Source organism: Cherax quadricarinatus, chromosome 47, assembly GCF_038502225.1.
Source record: "Cherax quadricarinatus isolate ZL_2023a chromosome 47, ASM3850222v1, whole genome shotgun sequence".
NCBI lineage: Eukaryota > Metazoa > Arthropoda > Malacostraca > Decapoda > Parastacidae > Cherax > Cherax quadricarinatus.
Window position 1 is genome coordinate 17094618 of NC_091338.1, and position 21226 is coordinate 17115843.

Sequence of the window (21226 nt, forward strand, 5' to 3'; positions counted from 1 at the left end):
AATGGCTAGTTGGACATTTATTGGACAATGACATCATTTGTTTACTCTTGAACACTGGCAAAAATCAAACATTTTCCCTAATTTGAGCTCCATTTCCAGGTTCTTTTTATAGTCAAATCAATCGAAATCACCTCTATTTCTATAACATGTTTTCCATTCTGTGAAATGAGACCAAGAAAACGAGAATACAACCATAAATACTATACTGTACGAAAATAGACCACAAAGTCGTCATTTTAATTAAAAAAAAAAGCGGTCAGTTTTTTTTTCATAATTAAAATGCCGACTTTGTGGTCTATTTTCGTACAGTATAGTATTTATGGTTGTATTCTCGTTTTCTTGGTCTCATTTGACAGAATGGAAAACATGTTATAGAAATAGAGGTGACTTCGATTGATTTGACTATAAAAAGAACCTGGAAATGGAGCTCAAATTAGGGAAAATGTTTGATTTTTGCCAGTGTTCAAGAGTAAACAAATGATGTCATTGTCCAATAAATGTCCAACTAGCCATTCTAATATGCAGTCATGATTGGGTTGATGTTATGTATACAATTATTACAGTATTGCAGTACAGTGGACCCCCGCATACCGGACGCATCGCATACCGTACAATCCGCATACCGGACACTTTGATCGCAAAAATTTTGCCTCACATACCGCCCAAAAACCCGCTCAACGCCCTTCGTCCGAGACGCGTCCAATGTGCGGCCTGAGCCACGCTCACATGTTCCGCCGGTGGCATTGTTTACCAGCCAGCCTCTGCGGTAACATCCAAGCATACAATCGGAACATTTCGTATTATTACAGTGTTTTTGGTGATTTTTTCTGGAAAATAAGTGACCATGGGCCCCAAGAAAGCTTCTAGTGCCAACCCTACAGCAATAAGGGTGAGAATTACTATGGAGATGAAGAAAAAGATCATTGATAAGTATGAAAGTGGAGTGCGTGTCTCCGAGCTGACCAGGTTGTATAATAAACCCCAATCAACCATCGCTACTATTGGTGGTACAGCTGCTGCTGCTGCTGTACCACCGTCAGCTGCTGCTGCACTGTCAGCTGCTGCTGCTGTACCACCGTCAGCTGCTGCTGCTGCTGCTGTACCACCGTCAGCTGCTGCTGCTGCTGTAGTACCGTCTGCTGCTGCTGTAGTACCGTCTGCTGCTGCTGTAGCATCGTCTGTTGCTGCTGTAGCATCGTCTGTTGCTGCTGTACCACCGTCAGCTGCTGCTGCTGCTGTAGCATCGTCTGCTGCTGCTGCTGTAGCATCGTCTGCTACTGCTGTAACATCGTCAGTTGCTGCTGTAGCATCGTCTGCTGCTGCTGTAGCATCGTCTGTTGCTGCTGTAGCATCGTCTGTTGCTGCTGTACCACCGTCAGCTGCTGTACCACCGTTGTTGGTGTGGCTTATTGAGAATACCAAGAAACAATTAACCCCAGAGGATTTGCCACCCAGGATAACCCAAAAAAGTCAGTGTCATCGAAGACTGTCTAACTTATTTCCATTGGGGTCCTTAATCTTGTCTCCCAGGATGCAACCCACACCAGTCGACTAACACCCAGGTGAACAGGGAAAATGCCTGGAACTAGTGCTCATATTGGTGAATTTAGAGCCAGCAAAGGTTGGTTTGAGAGATTTAAGAATCGTAGTGGCATACACAGTGTGATAAGGCCTGTTCTGGAAGAAAATACCAAACAGGACCTACAGTACTCAGGAGGAAAAGGCACTCCCAGGACACAGTGTCTCATCAGTCATTGCTGCATCTTCAATAAAGGTAAGTGTCATTTATTCTTAATTTAGTAGAGTAGTACATGCACAATATATATTGTGCATGTACTACTCTACTATTGTGCATGTATCCTTCTCTTTGTGTGTAGGAAAATGTATATTTCATGTGGTAAAAATTTTTTTTTCATACTTTTGGGTGTCTTGCACGGATTAATTTGATTTCCATTATTTCTTATGGGGAAAATTCATTCGCATACCGAACATTTCGCATAACAGCCAGCCCTCTTGCACGGATTAAGGTCGCTATGCGGGGGTCCACTGTAGTCTGCATAATAGTAAATCTTCTATTTTTTGTTTGAATAAAAATTCAAAATAGAAAGCAAGAGTAATATCAGAGGGGCCTGGAGACATGACTGATGAACAAAGAAAATGTTATTTTAGAGCCAGGAATGTCTGCATTGTTCATTCTGGACCTAATTTTGAAATTGTCAGTTTTTTTTCTCATTATGCACAGGATTTTTTTTATATGGTGCACACTGACCACACTGACCCGTTCTCTTACATGTGGGCCTACCAGCTTTCTCGTTCTTGATTTGAAGCCGCTAGAATTTATGAGTATATATACGTTAAACACGGTACCTCGTAAGATGTATATATACAGCCGTGACAGTCAAAGGGTTAAACTGTCCAAACGTAGATCTACGTTTGCACGCGTAGCACTCCGACCTTGATTTTCCCCATAAGAAAGAAAAAAACGTAGATCTACGTTTGGAGCGCTACGCGAGCGAACGTAGATCTACGTTTGGACAGTTTAGGGTTAAACTGCATATGCTACTTATCAGTCTATTCAAATCTTCCTGGAGTGCTTTAATGTCCCCGTCAGAATGAATTGGACGGCCTATTTTGGTGTCATCGGCAAACTTCCTTTTATCGCTATTTATTCCCTCATCTCTGTCATTCGTGTAGATTGTGAACAAGGGGCCCAACACTGATCCCTGTGGAACACCATTTGTGACGCTTCCCCACTGATTTCTCCCCAGTTATGCAAACACTGCCACCCATCTGTCAACCACACCTCTATCCAGGAAAAAAATTCTCCTATTCCGTGTGTCTTAGTTTTCCTCAATAGTCTCTGGTGTGGGACTCTATCAAAAGCCTTACTGAAGTCCATATACACAATATCATATTCATTACCATGATTTAACTCCTCAAATACCTTTGTGAAAAAGTTAATAAATTTGTAAGCCAGGAACACCCTCTTGTAAAACCGTGCTGAGATTCATTGATCAGTTTATGCTTTTCAAGATGGCTATGAATTGCCTCGACAATTATTGATTCCATGAATTTTCTCACTTTGAAGCTAAGGTCCTGTCACCTGCTTTGAAAATAGGTATCACATTTGCCATTTTCCACTTATCTGGCACCGTATTACAGAAAGGATATAAATGCACTTGAAAACGTACGAAGGAGGATGACAAAGTTGATCCCATGTATCAGAAATCTTCCCTATGAGGATAGACTGAGAGCCCTGAACCTGCACTCTCTAGAAAGGCATAGAATTAGGGAGGATATGATTGAGGTGTATAAATGGAAAACAGGAATTAATAAAGGGGATGTAAATAGCATGCTAAAAATATCTAACAGACAGAACTCGCAGAAATGGCTTTAAATTGGAAAAATTCAGATTCAGGAAGGATATAGGAAAGCACTGGTTTGGTAATAGACTTGTGGATGAGTGGAACAAACTCCCGAGTACCGTCACAGACACTAAGACGTTATGTAGTTTTAAAAATAGGTTGGATAAATACATGAGTGGGCGTGGGTGGGTGTGAGTTGGACCTGACTAGCTTGTGCTACTAGGTTGGATGCACTGCTCCTCCCCTAAGTGAGGTGTCTGACCTCACTAGGTCAAGGCATTGGCTTAAGCCGGTACGAGAATTGGAGGTGCCTCGCATAGGCCAGTAGGCCTGTTGCAGTGTTTCCTTCTTTCTTACGTTCTTATGTAGTGATATGTTCAAAAGATTAGCCTAAGGTTTACTAAGCTCCTCTTTACGCAACTTTAGAACCCTTGCATACAGTTCATCAGGGCCTGGGGATTTGTTAGGTTTTAATTTATCTAATTGTCTAAGGACCATGTCACTTGTGACCCTAATTGTGCATAGTTTATTGTTGTCCTGTTCTGCATAATTTATTGTTTCTGGAATATCGCTAGTATCTTCCTATGTAAAAAGTAAGAGGAAGTAAGTATTAAAACTTCTACACATTTCCTTATCACTGTTGGTGAGCTGACCTGAGTAACTTTTGAGTGGGCCTATCTTGTGCCAAATCGTATTTCTGTATACGGTGGAACCCTGAGTTTCGACCGCTCTGAGTATCGGCCGCTTTGAGTTTAGACTGCTTTTTTCGGCTAAATTTTGTCCCGAGTTTCGCCCTGTGCCCCGTGTTTCGGCAGGCACACCAGACCCATCTGCCTGCCCACGCAGGCAATGTGAGCCAGTCTAGCTTTGTTTATCCTTGAGTGAACATTACCGTACATGCTCATCCAAACATTTCACGATAAATTCATTGTGTTTAGTGCTTGTTTATTGATTGTGACTGTGAAATAAGCCACCATGGGTCCAAAGAAACTTCCTAGTGGCAGCCCTTTGGTAAAGAAAGTGAGAAACATAATAGAATTGAAGAAAGAAATTGTAGCAAAGTACCGAAGTGGAGGAGGAAGAGAGAGGGAGAATGTGCCGCCTTCAGTGATTCTACGATATGTACAGTACTAAAGCAGCCCGAGTTGATAAACACTATAGCGCCAGCCAGTGATAAAGTGTAGTATTAACAGTGTAGCAAGTATGTAAGCGATTAAGCGATAGAAAAATGACGCCACAAAACTTAACTCCTCCATTGTTGTTTGAGGTGTATAGGGTGACTGACAACACCGCCGCTTCTGCTGCTGCTTATGCTTATGCTCTCAGTGCCCCTTGTATACTCAACAACACAACACAACACCACCAGTCATTCTAGAGTATATGTCATGTTTCTATGTTATTAATATTGTTTATTATGTCATATTAGATGAATTGTGATAGATAAATAAGCTGTAGAGTAGATATTAGTGTCATATTGAAGGACTATCTTGTCCTGCCTCCAAACAAACTCCTGCATTTCTCATATGCCAACAAGTCTTCAATAAAGGTAAAACTTATTTAAATGTTCATTTATCCATTAAAATTAGTGCTTTATATTTATTTCTCATTGTTTTCTGTATGTAAAACTATGGTATTTATTCTTAAAAAAAAAAAAATTGTGAATATTTTTGGGTGGAACAGATTGATTGGATTTACATTATTTCTTTTGTGAAATACTGCTTTGACTTCAGGCCATTTCAACTTTAGGCCTAGCTCCTGGAACGGATTACAGCCAAAGCTCGGGGTTCCACTGCACCTGAAAGAATCCTTTTGGGTTAGTGTTCGATTCCCTTACAACTTTAACCTCGTAATCTCTGATTTTCTTATTCCCTTTTTTATTTCTTTTTAACTGAATACATATATGTATTGATTTCTTAACTGCCCCTCTTTTTCTATTCAACTATATATTCCTCTCTTGACCAATGAGAAGTTTTAATCTATTGTTTATCCATTTAGGATCATTTTTGTTTGATCTGATTTCCCTATTTGGAACATAAGTTGTGTGAGCAGCTAGAACTATGCTCTGGTAAATGTCATATCGGCAACCATTACCACCTACTTGACCCATAGTCAGGTCATTCCAGTTCAGCCCACCCAGGTAATTTCTCAGTCCTATGAACTCAGCCAAGGGGAAGTCAGCGACGGAGACTTGATTGCCATTATTAGGGTAATTCCATGATAAATGTATTACAACAGTGATATGTGATCACTTTCCCCAAGCTCATCATTAACCTCAAGATCATTTAATTAGTGATTCCCTGCTGGCAAGAACCAAGTCAAGCAGGTTATTTCCTCTAGTTGGTTCACTCGCAAACTGTTTTAAAAAAGCAATCCTGAATCGTATCAAGAAAGTTGCTTGACTCTAAATTTCTTGTTAAATTGCTCCAGTCAAGTTGTCTAAGGTTAAAATTTCCCATTAACACATCATTTTCATGTGTAGATGCCTTACAAATTTTGTCCCATAGAAGCTTACTGCACTCCCTATCAAGGTTTGGGGGCCTGTAAATTACACGCAAGATAAGTTTTTCATGGCACTCGAGACACTGTAACCAAACAGATTCAGTGGCTGACGCCTCTAATTTTATATCTTGTCTAACACAACAGTTATATTATCTCTGACATACATTGCTTCTCCACTACCCTTCCTGTTGACCCTATCAGTGTGGAATAATTTATAGCCTTGTATGTGACATTCAGATTGAGCCAGGTCTCTGTTATAGCAATATCATCTATGTTTCCTGCACATGCAATTAATCTTAGCTCATCTATGTTATTTCTTACACTCCTGCTATTAGTATAGTAAACCTTAACCCTTTCAGGGTTGACAGGCCCTCTTAGAAACTTGTTCTCAGGCTCGGCCAAATTTCAAAAAAGAAAAAAATTATTTTTTCTTATGAAAAGATACGAGGATCTTTTCCCGATCATAATGACACCAAAAGTACGAAATTTGATGGAAAACTGAGGGAATTATGCTCTCGCAAAGTTAGCGGTCTCGACGATGTTTACGCATCGGCGATTTTGCCCACTTTGAGCCCTATTTTCGGCCAATTCCAGTGTACTTGTCAACAAATCATAACTATTTCGCTAGAACTCCATTTTTTCTATCGAATGAGTACAAGAAACCACCCATTTACCGATTTCAGCTATCCAATACAGTGATCAGAATTTAGCAATTTTGCCAGTGTCATACAAATTTCAAAAAATACCAATTTCCGAATAGGGTCCAGAATAAACAAGAAAGGCATTCCTGGCACTAAAATAACATTTCCTCTGTTCGTTACTCACGTCCCCATGCCCCTCTTACATTCTTTTGCTTTCCACTTTGAATTTTTATTCTCACAAAAAAAAAATAGAAGATTTACTGTTATGCAGACTACTGCATTGGTGTAGAAATGGTATAAATATTATCAGTGCATTTGTGAAAGAATATTAGACTCACCAGTTGACATGTATTGGACGCATAGCATGATTTGTTTACTTTTGAACTTTGGTAAAAATCAAATATTTCTGCTACTTTAAGCGCAATTTCAAGGTAGTTTTCTTTGTAAAACCAGTCAAAATCATCTCAATTTCTGTAATATGTCTACCATTCTATAAAATGAGACCAGGAAAGCTAGAATACAACAATAAATACCATATGAAAATACAGTGCAAAGTCGCTGTTTTAATCCAAAAACACGGTCAAAGTTTTTTTTTTCTCATTACGCACTGTGTGCTGCAGGATTTTTTTTTATACCGTGCACACTGACCACATAGACTCATTCTTTCATATGTAGGCCTACCAGCTTTCTCTCACTGGATTTGAGGGCGCTAGAATTTAGGCATACTAGTACGTCAAAAACCCTGGTGCGTAAGCCGTACTGGTACGGCTGAAACCCTGAAAGGGTTAAGGGAGCTAATCTCTCGCTGCCTTCTGCTTCTCCCTTTGTTTGCTGACCTGATCCAATGCCTTTATTTGTAACTTTATGATGAATAATGTCTTTTAAACATTTACTGTTTTCAACCCTAGTGATGCAAACTGACTGTTTCCCACACACACCCATACCTCTTATCTTCTATAATTTTAAAATCTTAGACATGTCAGCAATGTCCCTCTTGATATAGTTGCCAAATACTACCACCCCTGCCCCAGGTAGATGTACCCCATCCCTTGCATACATATCATGTTTACCATAAAAGTTTTCCCAGTTGTAAATGAATGGGATTGCAAGTTCCTTGCAGTATCTGTCTAGACAGCAATTTACACCAATTTCCCTAGACATCCATTCATTGCCCACTCCCTTTCTAGGAAGGATGCTACATAAGATTGGGATCCTTCCCTTAGACCTAATTAAATCTATAGCTGACCTGTACTTATCTAGCAGCTCTTCTCTCATACCTTCCCAATATCATTTCCACCAGCACTGAGACAGATAATGGGCTTGTTCCCATTACCTGACATATTATCCAATCTGTTGACTGTCACCAGCACCAGCTCCAGGAAAACAGTCTCACCTTCTTATTCCTATTACAGAAAGCACGGTCCATATATCTTACCTGTGAGTCACCAACCAAAAGAACGTGCTTACCTTTATTAGCAGGAGAGGTAGTACTTTACCTTCACTGACCACTGACGTACAGTCGTCCTGAAGAACAGAGAAGCGATTTCCTACCTTCAAATCTTCTCACTTAACTTTCCTTATTTTGATGCTCCTCCCATTACTGGGAACCACTTGCCACTTGTAGCAGGTGCTGGACTGCTTCTCACTGCTGGGATCCTTTTCGTCCTCACCACCTTCAGCCTCCTTGCAGCTAGTGACACCCTCACTGCTGGTAGCTTCATTCCCCTCACCTACTCCAGCCAACTCACACTCACTCCCAAACCCATTGAGGTGAACCTTCAACCTCCTAATTTCCTCCTGGAGAAGTAGGACCTCCTCCTTCAGCACACTAACCTCAGATTTTAAAACACCACAGAAGCAAGCCATGGCTTTGTAACCTTCCGCACTAATCCCCAAAGCAGCTCAGGACCGTGTGACCTTTTGTGACCACTGACCATTTTTTTTTGTTATTCTAGGCAATTTACAGGTTAAACTTTGTATGATAATTGTACTTAGGCATGCCTATACCTAAATAAACTCAATAATAAGCATGACTCGCAAGCAAATGATGGAATTAGTGATGGTGAAAGTTTGTTTTTCTATTTTTGGGTTACCCTACTTCAGTGTGAGACAAGCGGTGTGTTAAAAAAAATTGGTGAAGCTCTGATAGGGAGGCTGGATGAATAACCTGTATTTTATGATCTGTACTTCATGCTAAAGGAATTGAACAGTATGGCAACTATGGAGGTAGCCATTTGTTATGAATAACGGAAATGGTAAGAGTTCGTCCTAGTAACTTATCCCAACCTAATTATATTCGCTGATAAAAATAACCCTGATTTTAACCCTTTGAGTGGCAGTCATGTAGATCTATGTCATTGATGCTAGGGTCCCTCGTGTACATCTATGCATATATTTTAGCAGCTTCAGTTTGGCACAAGAGGGCTGGTCTGCAGCCAGTGTGTGCAGTATACCTCAGTCCCAGGGTAGTGGATTGTGGGACTTCATACCACATGTATGCAAAGGCTTACTCCCAGGTGAATTGGAAGAGTTTTATGCCTTAGTGACAGCTCAAGCAGCAAGAATTATGGAAATGATGAGTTCTTTGGTTTCAGACATATAACGAATGAAAATGATGCTCATGATGCTGGAAATATGAGACGATCACTGAATACCCTCTTGTTTAACCCTTAAACGGTCCAAACAGATCGACGTTCAAATTCGTAGTGCTACAAAAGTAGATCTGCTTTTTTTTTTACATATTTTCAAATATAACAAAAAAAATGTAGATAAAAGTTTTTTTTACACGTTTTCACATGTAAAACAAAAAAAAAAATTACATTTTTTTACATACTTTCAGATGTTGAAAAAACATATATATACTTTTGGACCATTTAAGGGTTAAAGGTTACTGATCACTTTCTAATGACAGTGTTTGCTACAGAAAAGAAGAGACGTTATGTCTGTGTACACACAAGACACTTACCAAAGTGCAGAGATACATGCTTTGTGTAGAGAGTAAAACACCACTGTGTATGGAGCTGTGTTTCAAGGATTTCCAGACTTCAGTAATTTGAAGAACATGATCAGTACCTGTATATATGTACATAAATATTAAAATAGTAGTAATGTGAAACATTTGTACCAGTGTGTTTACATAATTTTGTCAACTATGTGCTGATGACCCTGTTAGTGCTGGTATTGTGTTACATTATTGGGTAGATATATGTGCACTGTGCATGGTATGGTTTTTCTTTTTTAAATTTGGACACAATTTTAATTTGGGGATTCTGGAAAGTGAATGGGTTGTGCACAGCTGTTACACTAATTCAGTACAGCCTCTCCTCACTTAGCAACGTATTCGTTTACTGACGTCTCAGACTTATGACGGGCTCTCTGACCAATATTCATACCTAAATAATGTTTATTAGTGCTGATTTCCTCTATTCTGTTTAATATACAGTACACTACTGTATAAACATTTAAATATATACCAGAAATGTTATAAATGGTGCAAAGGTGACATTAAAACATTATCAAAAATGGTTGACACAAACTCACTACCATTATAGTATGCTCCTCAGGTAGTGATGAATTTGTTTAATGATGTGGTCTTAGGAACGGAACTCCGTCGTTAAGTGAGGAGAGGCTGTATAGTGTTTCTTGTAATAGTGCTCTATATCATTATGCAGTGCATTTCTGGTGTCCCAGTGAAAGGAAGGCATAAAGTTAAAAGTATCATGATGAATATGTAATTGCTTACTTAAGTTCCTGGTATTCTTTTAGGAGAGACTCCATTCACAGAAATGGAACTAAAATATTGATAGCTGCTGCTTTCCAAGCATTGTCAGACTAACATTAGCCTCTTGTTTCTAAGTGTGTATGGTACAGTAGAACCCTTGTATCCACTCGATTCAGTATCCACGGTTTCGGTTTTCTACAGTTTACAGTGACCCAAAAAATACCTTTTAATTTTGCATAGTAATGGTCCCAAAACACAAAGTAGAGAAGCTAGCAGTTCTTCAAAGCCTAAGAGAGACCACAGAGTCCTTCCTATCAGTAAAAAAGTGATAATTCTCCACTTACTGTGCATAATTTATCAGTTAAACTTTATAATAGGTATGTATAGGACATACACAGTAGGACCCTGCTTTACGGCATTTTGCCATAAAGCATTCCACTAATATGGTGATTTCAAGTTATGACCAAAATTTGCTATACGGCGAGTGGTCTTTGTAATACAGCATGCCCCACCCAGTTTGTTTACATTCTCCATAAGCACATCTATCTATGGTCTGGAAATTTACAAAAATTTCAAAGTGTTTTAAAGTTATTGCATATTTTGTATGTACTCTGATAATTATACTAACGTGTACCTGTACCTAAATATACTTACGCACTATGCTGGCATGCAGGTATACATGAAAATCACTAAGTCTCTCTCTCCTCTTGAGGTCATATTAACCCTTTCAGGGTCCAGAGGCCAAATTTCAAAGTGTGCACCAGGGTCCAAGAACTTTCAAAAAGTAATTTTGTTATTTTCTTATGAAATGGTAGAGAATCTTTTTTCTGAAGGTATTAAAACAAAAAGTACGAAATTTGATGGAAAATTGACAAAATTATGCTCTTGCGTATTTTGATGTCAGTGATATTTATGCATCAGCGATTTTGCCGACTTTGACTCCCATTTTAGGCCAATTACATTATTCCAGTCGACCAAATTCTTAGCTATTTCACTAGAATTACTTCTGTTGATTGAGTACAAGAAATCGCCAAGTCTACTGTTTCAACTACTAAATAAAGTGATCGGAAATTGGTAATTTGGCCAATTTAGTGCAAAGTTCAAAATACTATTCCAGTTTCAAAATAGTGTCCAGAATAAACAATGCAGGCATTCCTGGCACTAAACTAACATTTCCTCTGTTCATTAGTTACATTTTCAGCCTTTACAAATGAATTCCATTTTGATTTTTTATTCACATAATGAATTTTTATTCAAACAAAAAAATAGAAGATTTACTGTTTTGCAATATTGTAATAATTGTATAAATAATATCACCACATTTGTGAACGTATATTAGACCCATCAGCTGGCGTGTATTAGACGTTTGAGGTCATTTGTTTGCTCTTGAACACTGGCAAAAATTTAACATTTCTGCTACTTTGAGCTCAGTTTCAAGCCATTTTCAGTACAAAAAACAATCAAAATTATCTCTATTTCTGTAATATATCTTCCATTCTATCAGATGAGACCAAGAAATTACAAATACAACTATAAAAAACATACGTAAAAACACTGCAAAGTCGCTGTTTTAATCAAATTATGGTCTCAGTTTTTCCCCTCTCATGCACTGTGTGCTGCAGGATTTGTTTTATGTGGTGCACACATACCACATAGATGTATTCTCTCATATCTAGGCCCAAATTTACCGCTCACAGCTTATCAGAGTGAACTGAGCTCGTGGCGTAAATCTGCGGTTTGGACCCTCAATGTAAAGCCGTAGATCTACGGCACGGACTCTGAAAGGGTTAATAATACATTATCTCTTGGGCGTATTATCCCTTAAACTGTTCAAATGTAGATCTACGTTTTGTTATGCTTTCAAATGTAAAAAAAAATGTAGATGTACATTCGGAGCACTATGCACATGAATGTATATCTACGTTTGGACAGTTTAAGGGTTCACAGTCATATAATACGTTAATATAGACACTTCCACTAATCCATCTATATTTTTTTCAAAATTATATAATAAACACTCTACGTAACATATAAACATGATAAATACATCCCACAGTAGAATAAATTAACATAAATATGAGATGTAGCCAGGTGACTTGTAGTCCAACACCAGAGAAAATGGGTACAATATAATATTACTGGGGGTAACTAGAAAATTATTCCTTTCGTATGTAAGTTTATCCAGGTATACACAAATACACTGGACCCCCTATTTTCGTAATTAATCCATTCCAGAGAGAGTGACTAAACCCGAATCTGATGAATTCCGAATTAATTTTCCACAAATAATGGAAATCCATTTAATCCGTTTGAGACACCCAAAGGTATTAAAAAAAATGTTTTCTACTTGAAATATACATTTCTCTACCTAGAAAACAATGATAGATGATGAATAAAACAATAATATCACACTTAGCTTTATCGAAGACATAACATAAAAAAAGAAGGAACACTGCAACAGGCCTACTTGCCTATGCGAGGCAGATCCATTTCTCCCACTGGTTTAAGCTCGCTGACCTAGTGACCTTAACCCTTTCAGGGTCCGTGCCATAGTTCTACGGCTTTGAGTGCAGCGCTGTATAGTCCTTGTGGCTTAGCGCTTCTTTTTTTATTATAATAATAATACGGCTTTGAGTCGAGGGTCCAAACCGTGGTTCTGTGCCATGAGCTCAGCTCACTCTGATAAGCTGTGAGTGGTAAATTTGGGCCTAGATATGACAGAATACATGTATGTGGTATGTGCACCACATAAAACAAATCCTGCAGCACACAGTGCATAATAAGAAAAAGCTGAGACTGTAATTTTCGATTAAAACCGACTCTGCAGTGTTTTTTTCGTACGTTTTTTATAGTTGTACTATTTGCGATTTCTTGGTCTCATTTGATAGAATGGAATACATATTACAGAAATAGAGATGATTTTGATTGGTTTCACGATGAAAAGTACCTTGAAATTGACCTCAAAATAGCAGAAATCTTTGATTTTTGCCAGTGTCCAAGAGTAAATAAATGACGTCACGGTCCAATACGTGTCCAACTGGCCAGTCTAATACGCAGTCACAAATGGGTTAACATTATTTATACAATTATTACAATAATGCAGTAGCCTGCATAACAGTGTCTGTTTTTTTTGTGTGAATAAAAATTCAAAATGGAAAGCAAGAGTAACATAGGAGGGGCCTGAAGATGTGACTAATGAACAGAGAAAATGTTATTTTAGTGCCAGGAATGTCTGCATTGTTTATTCTGGACCCTATTTTGAATTTGGCATCTTTTGAAATTTATGTGAAATTGGCCGAATTGCCAATTTCTGACCATTTTATTGGATAGTTAAAATGGGCAGTTTCTTGTACTTAATTGTTAGAACAAATGGAGTTCTAGGGAAATAGCTATGAGTTTGGTTGATTGGAACAATGGAATTGGCTGAAAATATGGCTCAAATTGGATGAAATCGACGATACATATACATATATCGCTGAGACCACTAACTTGGCGAGTGTAATTCCTAAGTTTTCCATCAAATTTCATAATTTTAGTGTCATTACCATAAGAATTTTTTTTTTTAATTCTTTGATACTGAGAGCAAGTTTGTGGGCAGGGGTATTGACAGTGAAAGAGTTAAAAAAAAGTACGACTGTTTACAATAATGCGGGCTAGATGAAACACCGGGGGGGGGGGGGAGGATATTTTGTGGGTGTTGAAATCAAACCACAGTATGGTATAAGGATGAGGTACATATTTTGGCTAATTTCTCTAAGATACCAAATATTTTTTTGGAAAACCCTGTCTGAATTTTGTTTAATATCTGTGGGCTTTGGTTTTATAGAATGGCAGACTCCGGATCTGGCCGTGGAGGCTTCAGAGGTGGCTTCGGCACCCGTGGACGAGGACGTGGTCGTGGCCGTGGTCGTGGCCGTGGCCGTGGTCGTGGCAAAGAGAATGAGAAGGAATGGGTACCAATAACGAAGCTTGGACGTCTTGTAAAGGATGCAAAGATCAGGAGTCTAGAGGAAATCTATCTTTTCTCCCTTCCTATCAAGGTAGGAAACTAAATCATGGATATTTAGGCCCGTACCTTTGAATTACTTACACAGTATACATGATATTTATTTTAATTAGATACAGTATTCATATTTTCAAATGTGTGATTATTCCCCTCCAGCCCACCTATTGTATACAGGTCTCCCTCAACATTCGCGATTTCAACTTTCGTGGGCTTCACACATTTGCGAATTCCTAACCGCCAAATTCCCAACCGCCAAATTCCCAGCTGCCAAATTCCCAGGCGCCAAATCATATTTAAGTTTCCCGCCGCCCGCGAGTCCCTACTACCCTCCCTCCAATCCCCGCAACTGGCAGCCAGCCCTCCCACCACTCAGTGTGGTGAGTGTTTTGTTTGTTCATTATTTGCTATTAAACTACAGTATAAATAATGTCAACCCATTCATGACTGCATATTGGAATGGCCATTCGGACAGGTATTGGACAGTGACATCATATGTTTACTCTTGAACACGGCAAAGAATCAAACTACTACTACTGCTGCTGCTGCTGCTGCTGCTGCTGCTGCTGCTGCTGCTGCTGCTGCTGCTGCTGCTGCTGCTGCTGCTGCTGCTGCTGCTGCTGCTGCTGCTGCTGCTGCTGCTGCTGCTGCTGCTGCTGCTGCTGCTGCTGCTGCTGCTGCTGCTGCTGCTGCTGCTGCTGCTGCTGCTGCTGCTGCTGCTGCTGCTGCTGCTGCTGCTGCTGCTGCTGCTGCTGCTGCTGCTGCTGCTGCTGCTGCTGCTGCTGCTGCTGCTGCTGCTGCTGCTGCTGCTGCTGCTGCTGCTGCTGCTGCTGCTGCTGCTGCTGCTGCTGCTGCTGCTGCTGCTGCTGCTGCTGCTGCTGCTGCTGCTGCTGCTGCTGCTGCTGCTGCTGCTGCTGCTGCTGCTGCTGCTGCTGCTGCTGCTGCTGCTGCTGCTGCTGCTGCTGCTGCTGCTGCTGCTGCTGCTGCTGCTGCTGCTGCTGCTGCTGCTGCTGCTGCTGCTGCTGCTGCTGCTGCTGCTGCTGCTGCTGCTGCTGCTGCTGCTGCTGCTGCTGCTGCTGCTGCTGCTGCTGCTGCTGCTGCTGCTGCTGCTGCTGCTGCTGCTGCTGCTGCTGCTGCTGCTGCTGCTGCTGCTGCTGCTGCTGCTGCTGCTGCTGCTGCTGCTGCTGCTGCTGCTGCTGCTGCTGCTGCTGCTGCTGCTGCTGCTGCTGCTGCTGCTGCTGCTGCTGCTGCTGCTGCTGCTGCTGCTGCTGCTGCTGCTGCTGCTGCTGCTGCTGCTGCTGCTGCTGCTGCTGCTGCTGCTGCTGCTGCTGCTGCTGCTGCTGCTGCTGCTGCTATAGAACTGAAGAAGGAAATTGTACAAAAATATGAGGGTTGAGGCATCCTCAGTCAGTGTGGTCTTGTTTATGCTGGAGTGAGCAATAGTCTCTGTGCTCTTCCAAACATTTCACAATAATTCATTGTGTTTGGTGCTTGTAGATTGAGTGCAACTGGAATGGTTGAGGCAGTGGTATTTAATAATATCTATGTTATTAATGATAATACATATTATTAATAACATTTTTTTATTAACATGTATGTTATTAAATACCACTGCCTCAACTGCTGCCTCAACCACTGCCTCTACCACTGCCTCAACCGCTGCCTCAACCACTCCCTCAACCGCTGCCTCAACCACTGCAGTTGCACTCAATCTACAAGCACCAAACACAATGAATTACGTATTGTGAAATGTTTGGAAGAGCATGGAGGCTAATGCTCACTCAAGCATAAAGAAGACCACACTGACTGACAATGCCTCAGCCACTTCCTCCACCACTGCTTCAACCCTTGTATTTTTGTACAATTTCCTTCTTCAATTCAATCGTATTATTAATAATAATAACATGATAGAATTGAAGAAGGAAATTGTACAAAAATAAGAGGGTTGAAGCAGTGGTGAAGGAAGTGGCTGAGGCATCCTCAGTCAGTGTGGCTTTGTTTATGCTGGAGTGAGCATTAGCTTCCGTGCTCTTCCAAACATTTCACAATAATTCATTGTGTTTGGCGCTTGTAGATTGAGTGCAACTGCTACATAATTAACCATGGGCCCAAAGGAACTTGCTAGTGCCAGCCCTTTGGTAAAGAAATTGAGAAACATGATAGAATTGAAGAAATTGTACCAAAATATGAGCAGTGCGCCGCACTGGTTGAGGCAGTGGTGTTTAATGACATACATGTTATTAAACCATAACATGTATGTATTTAGCACAATATTTTATGACGTTTTCATGTATTTTATGACTGTTCATGGTTCAACAAGTTAAGGAAGCAGTATTGTATGTATTGTATTTCCCTACAATATATTGGGGCACCAAACATTCGCAATTTTTTCAACATTCGTGAGGCTCTTGTTCCCCTAACCCTCGCGAATGTTGAGGGAGACCTGTAGCTTTCAGTATTTCTTTGAAGTCAAAATTAAACTAGCACACAAGGATTTTTAGTTATTGGAAAGTGTATAATATCAAGGACATTAAGCAGTGTAAGTCTCACTAGTAGTAGACAATATTTAAAAATGTTGTAACAGTGGTGTCATTTTGGGGGTCAGTGCCCCTGTGGCTCAGTCCTTGACCATTCCACCTGGTGGATCAGGGCCTAATTGACCAGGTTGTTACTGCTGGCTGCACACAATGCCACAGTGAACCACTGCCTGGCTATGGTACTGACTTTAGGTATCTCTCCAGTTCCCTCTTGAAGACAGCCAGGGGCCTTTTGGTAATTCCCCTTATGTATGATGGGAGGCTGTTGAATAGTCAGCTCCAGTGCATTCAATTTTGATAAGAGGACTGTGTTGGATAACAGTTCATGTATTTGTGGCACAACAAATACTCTGGCCTTAAGTTTTGTGGTTCCTAAGACCACGTCGGTAAAGGAGTATGTCGCTAATTGAGGAGAGGCTGTACAGTGGAACCTCTACTTACGAGTGCCCCAACGTGCGAGTTTTTCAAGATATGAACAGTCACTCGGTCGACTTTTTGCTTCCAGGTGCAAGTGAAATTTCAAGATCCGAGCGGGCCTCAAGGGAAGTTTCTTGATGCTGGTGAGGGGCTCTTACTTTTGATCTAGGGAATCGGATCTCAGTTGTTTCTTGGACTATCTTATTGAAACTTGGGCAATGTATGGTGGAAAGATGCTTCTTAACGCACACCAAAATTGAAAGAAATCAGACCATAAATAACGGAGTTCACTTCTCAACCATTAGTTGCCCCTTAGCGGTGTATTTTTGTATGGTTTTTATGGTTGCATTCTCTTTTTTTGGTCTCATGATAGAATGGAAGATATATTACAGAAATAGATATGATTTTGATTGCTTTCACAATGAAAAGCACAGTGGACCCTTGTTTTTCGTAATTCATTCCAGAGAGTGTGACTAATGGCGAAATTGGCGATTTGCAAAACCATTCTCCCCATAAGAAATAATGTAAATCCAATTAATCCATTCCAGGCACCCAAAAGTATTAAAACAAAATAATTTTTTTACATGAAATATACACTTACCTGCACAGAAAACAATGAGACGTGAAGAATAAAGCATTAATAATATGATACTTGCCTTTATTGAAGACTTCTTAGTGTATTGAAGATGGGAGGAGGGGAGAGGATGGAGACATTACTGTTTGCAAGGTGAATCCCCTTCCATGAAGACTTCAGGTACCATGTCCTTTTCCAGGGTTAGTTCCCTTCTTTGTTTTTTAACCCTTTGACTGTTTCGGCCGTATATATACGTCTTACGAGCCAGTGTTTCGGATGTATACGTATACATGTATACTCAATAATTCTAGTGGCTTCAAATCAAGCAGGAGAAAGCTGGTAGGCCCACATGCAAGAAAATGGGGCTGTGTGGTCAGTGTGCACTGTATAAAAAAAATCCTGCAGCATGCAATGCATAATGAGAAAAAAGAAAACTGACCGTGTTTTTGGATTAAAATGCCGACTTTGAGGTGTATTTTCGTATAGTATTTGTGGCTGTATTCTCGTTTTCTTGGTCTCATTTGATAGAATGGGAAACATGTTACAGAAATAGAGATTATTTTGATTAGTTTCACTATGAAAACTATCTTGAAATTGAGCTCAAAGAAGTGGAAATGTTCGATTTTTACCAGTGTTCAAGAGTAAGCAAATTACACCACACATCCAATACACATCAGCTGGGGAGTCTGATATTCTTTCACTAGTGCATTGATATTATTTATACCATTTTTACAATAATGAAGTAGTCTGTATAACAGTAAATCTTCTATTTTTTTGTGTGAATAAAAAATCAAAATAGAAAGCAGGAAAAATATAAGAGGGGCCTAGAGATGTGACTAATGAACAGAGGATATGTTATTTTAGTGCCAAGAATGTCTGTATTGTTTATTCTGGACCCTATTTTGAAATTGGCATCTTTTTTTAATTTGTGTGAAATTGGCCAGATTGCCAATTTCTGACCACTTTATTGGGTAGTTGAAATTGGTAAATGGGCAGTTTCTTGTACTCATTTGATAGAAAATATGGAGTTCTAAAGAAATGGCTATGAGTTTGGTCAACTGGAACAATGGAATTGGCTGAAAATAGGGCTCAAAGTCGGCAAAATCACCAATGTGTATGTATCGCCGAGATTGCTGACTTCGTGAGAGCGTAATTCCATAAGTTATTGATCAAATTTCGTACTTTTGGTGTCAGTACCATTGGGAAAAGATTCTCTATCATTTCATAAGAATTTTTTTTTTTCCAAGAATTTTTCGACAATGAATGACAGTTTCAGAAAGGGGCTTGTAACAGTCAAAGGGTTAATGCCACTAGGACCAGCTTGAGTCACTGGACCCCTGTCGCCCAAAAAAGTGTTCCAAAGAGAGAGTATTTCTGGCGGGTGTTAGGGATTGTGGTGGCGGCTTATTTATCTAGCACAATTCATCTAATATGGCATAATAAACAATATTAATAACATAAAAACATGATACTATATACTCTAGAATGAATAAAATGTCATATGTCTCTCTCCCTAACCAACGAGTGTTGTGTTGTGTTTTTATTGTTGGGTGTATAAGGGCCACTGAAAGATAAGCCTTAAATAGTGGTGTTGGTGGCGGCAGCAGAGATGGCGGTGTTGTCAGTCGCCCTACATAACTCCAACAACATTGGAGGGGTCAGTTTCGTGCTGTCCTTTTTCTATCGATTAATCGCTTAACTTACTTGCTACACTGTTAATGCTACACTTTATCACTGGCTGGCGTTACAGCCTATATCGACTCCTGCTGCTTTAATATCGTACATATCACAATCACTGAAGAAGGCACATTTTCCCCTCTCTCTCAGCCCTTTACCAAAGGGCTGGCTGGCACTAGGAACTTCCTTGGGGCCCATGGTGGCTTATTTAGCAGTTGCAAGCACTAAAAAGAATGGAATAATACAAAATGTATTGTATGAATGCGTGGGATCGTGCTCAGTGACTGATAAATAATGGCACACTGAGTGGTGGGCCGCTGTTGCCGTGCGGACGCGTTCGAGACAGGTGACTATTACAGAGCTCAGTGACAATCACGGAGCCAATATTTTGATGAAAAAATGTTACGGTTTCCAAATATTATGATATCCGGGGGTCCAGTGTACATACACAGAACACAATGAGACATGAAGAATAAAACAGTAACAACATGACACTTACCTTTATTGAAGATTCTTCTAAGTGTATGGAAGACGGGAGGATGGGAGAGGACGGAGAAATTACTGTTTGGAAGGGGAATCGCCTTCATAAAGACTTCAGGTACAAAGTCTTTTTCTGAGGTTACTTCCCTCATTTGTTTTTTAATGCCACTGGGACCAGCTTGAGAGTCACTGCACACCTGTGGCATTAAATATCTGTCCAGAGAGCTCTGTTTCTGGGGTCTCTTTAAAATTTCCCTAAAATAGGACAAGACATTGTCATTGTACATGTTGTCAACATGGCTTCCAACAGCTTTGTTGGGGTGATGTCCGTCCACAAATCTTTCCATCCTACTCCACATTGCACAAATCTCCATCACTACCACCCTCTACCACCATCACTACCACCATCGCTACCACCATCTCTACCACCATCTCTACCACCATCTCTACCACCATCTCTACCACCATCTCTACCACCATCACTACCACCATCACTACCACCCTCTACCACCATCACTATCACCATCACTTTAGTATTTTCCTACAATCTTTTTCTTTAATTCTGTTGTGTTTGTCACCTTTACCAGAGGGCTGGCACTAGTTTTCTTTGGGCTCATGGTGGCTCATTTAGCAATTGCAAGCACTAAAATGAATGTGTGGGATTGTGCTCACTTGCTGATAAACAGTGGCACACTGACTGTGGTCGCATCGGGGCCGCTCGTACACGTCTGGGATGAACAACTATTTGCGAGTCAATATTTTGATGAAAAAAAAAAGTTATTATTTGTGAAAGTTAAGACTTCCTATGCTTACAAAAAACGAGGGTCCACTGTACCTTAAAATTGAGCTCAAAGTAGTGGAAATGTTAGATTCTTTGGCAATGTTCAAGTGTAAAAAATGACGTCACTGTCAAATACGTGTCCACCTGGCCAGTCTCATACCAAGTCATGAATGGGTTGACATTATTTATACAATTATTACAGTAATGCAGTAATCTGCATAACAGTAGATCTTCTATTTTTTGTGTGAATAACAATTCCAAATGGTAAGCAAGAGTTTTATAAGAAGATGTACATACTGATTAATAATAATAATGCGTTGGAGCTATGTTATGACTTGCGTAAGCTATTTCCAAAACATTCTGAAAGAGAGGAAGAAACTAACCTCCTTGGACAGTTTTTTATTGAAACTCCCTGCAGATGAAAGTGTGACAAGTGTGGAGAAAAAGCCAAAAATCAGTGAATAGTGAAGTAATGTTAAAATAAAAATTGTAGCAGTTAAGTGCATTGGAGCTATGTAATGACTTGGTGTG

The 21226-nt window shown here is 40.0% G+C and overlaps 1 protein-coding gene across 2 annotated transcripts in view; it reads left to right on the top strand.

The window, feature by feature from the left end:
- RpS2 (ribosomal protein S2) overlaps window positions 1-21226 on the top strand; it is a 52336-nt gene that overhangs the window by 9399 nt on the left and 21711 nt on the right. For both annotated transcript variants that reach the window (XM_053787754.1, XM_053787753.1), the window contains exon 2: window positions 14053-14266. In XM_053787754.1, the coding sequence (XP_053643729.1) occupies window positions 14054-14266 (213 nt within the window). In that variant the 5' untranslated portion in view covers window position 14053. The remainder of the gene's footprint in view (window positions 1-14052; window positions 14267-21226) is intronic.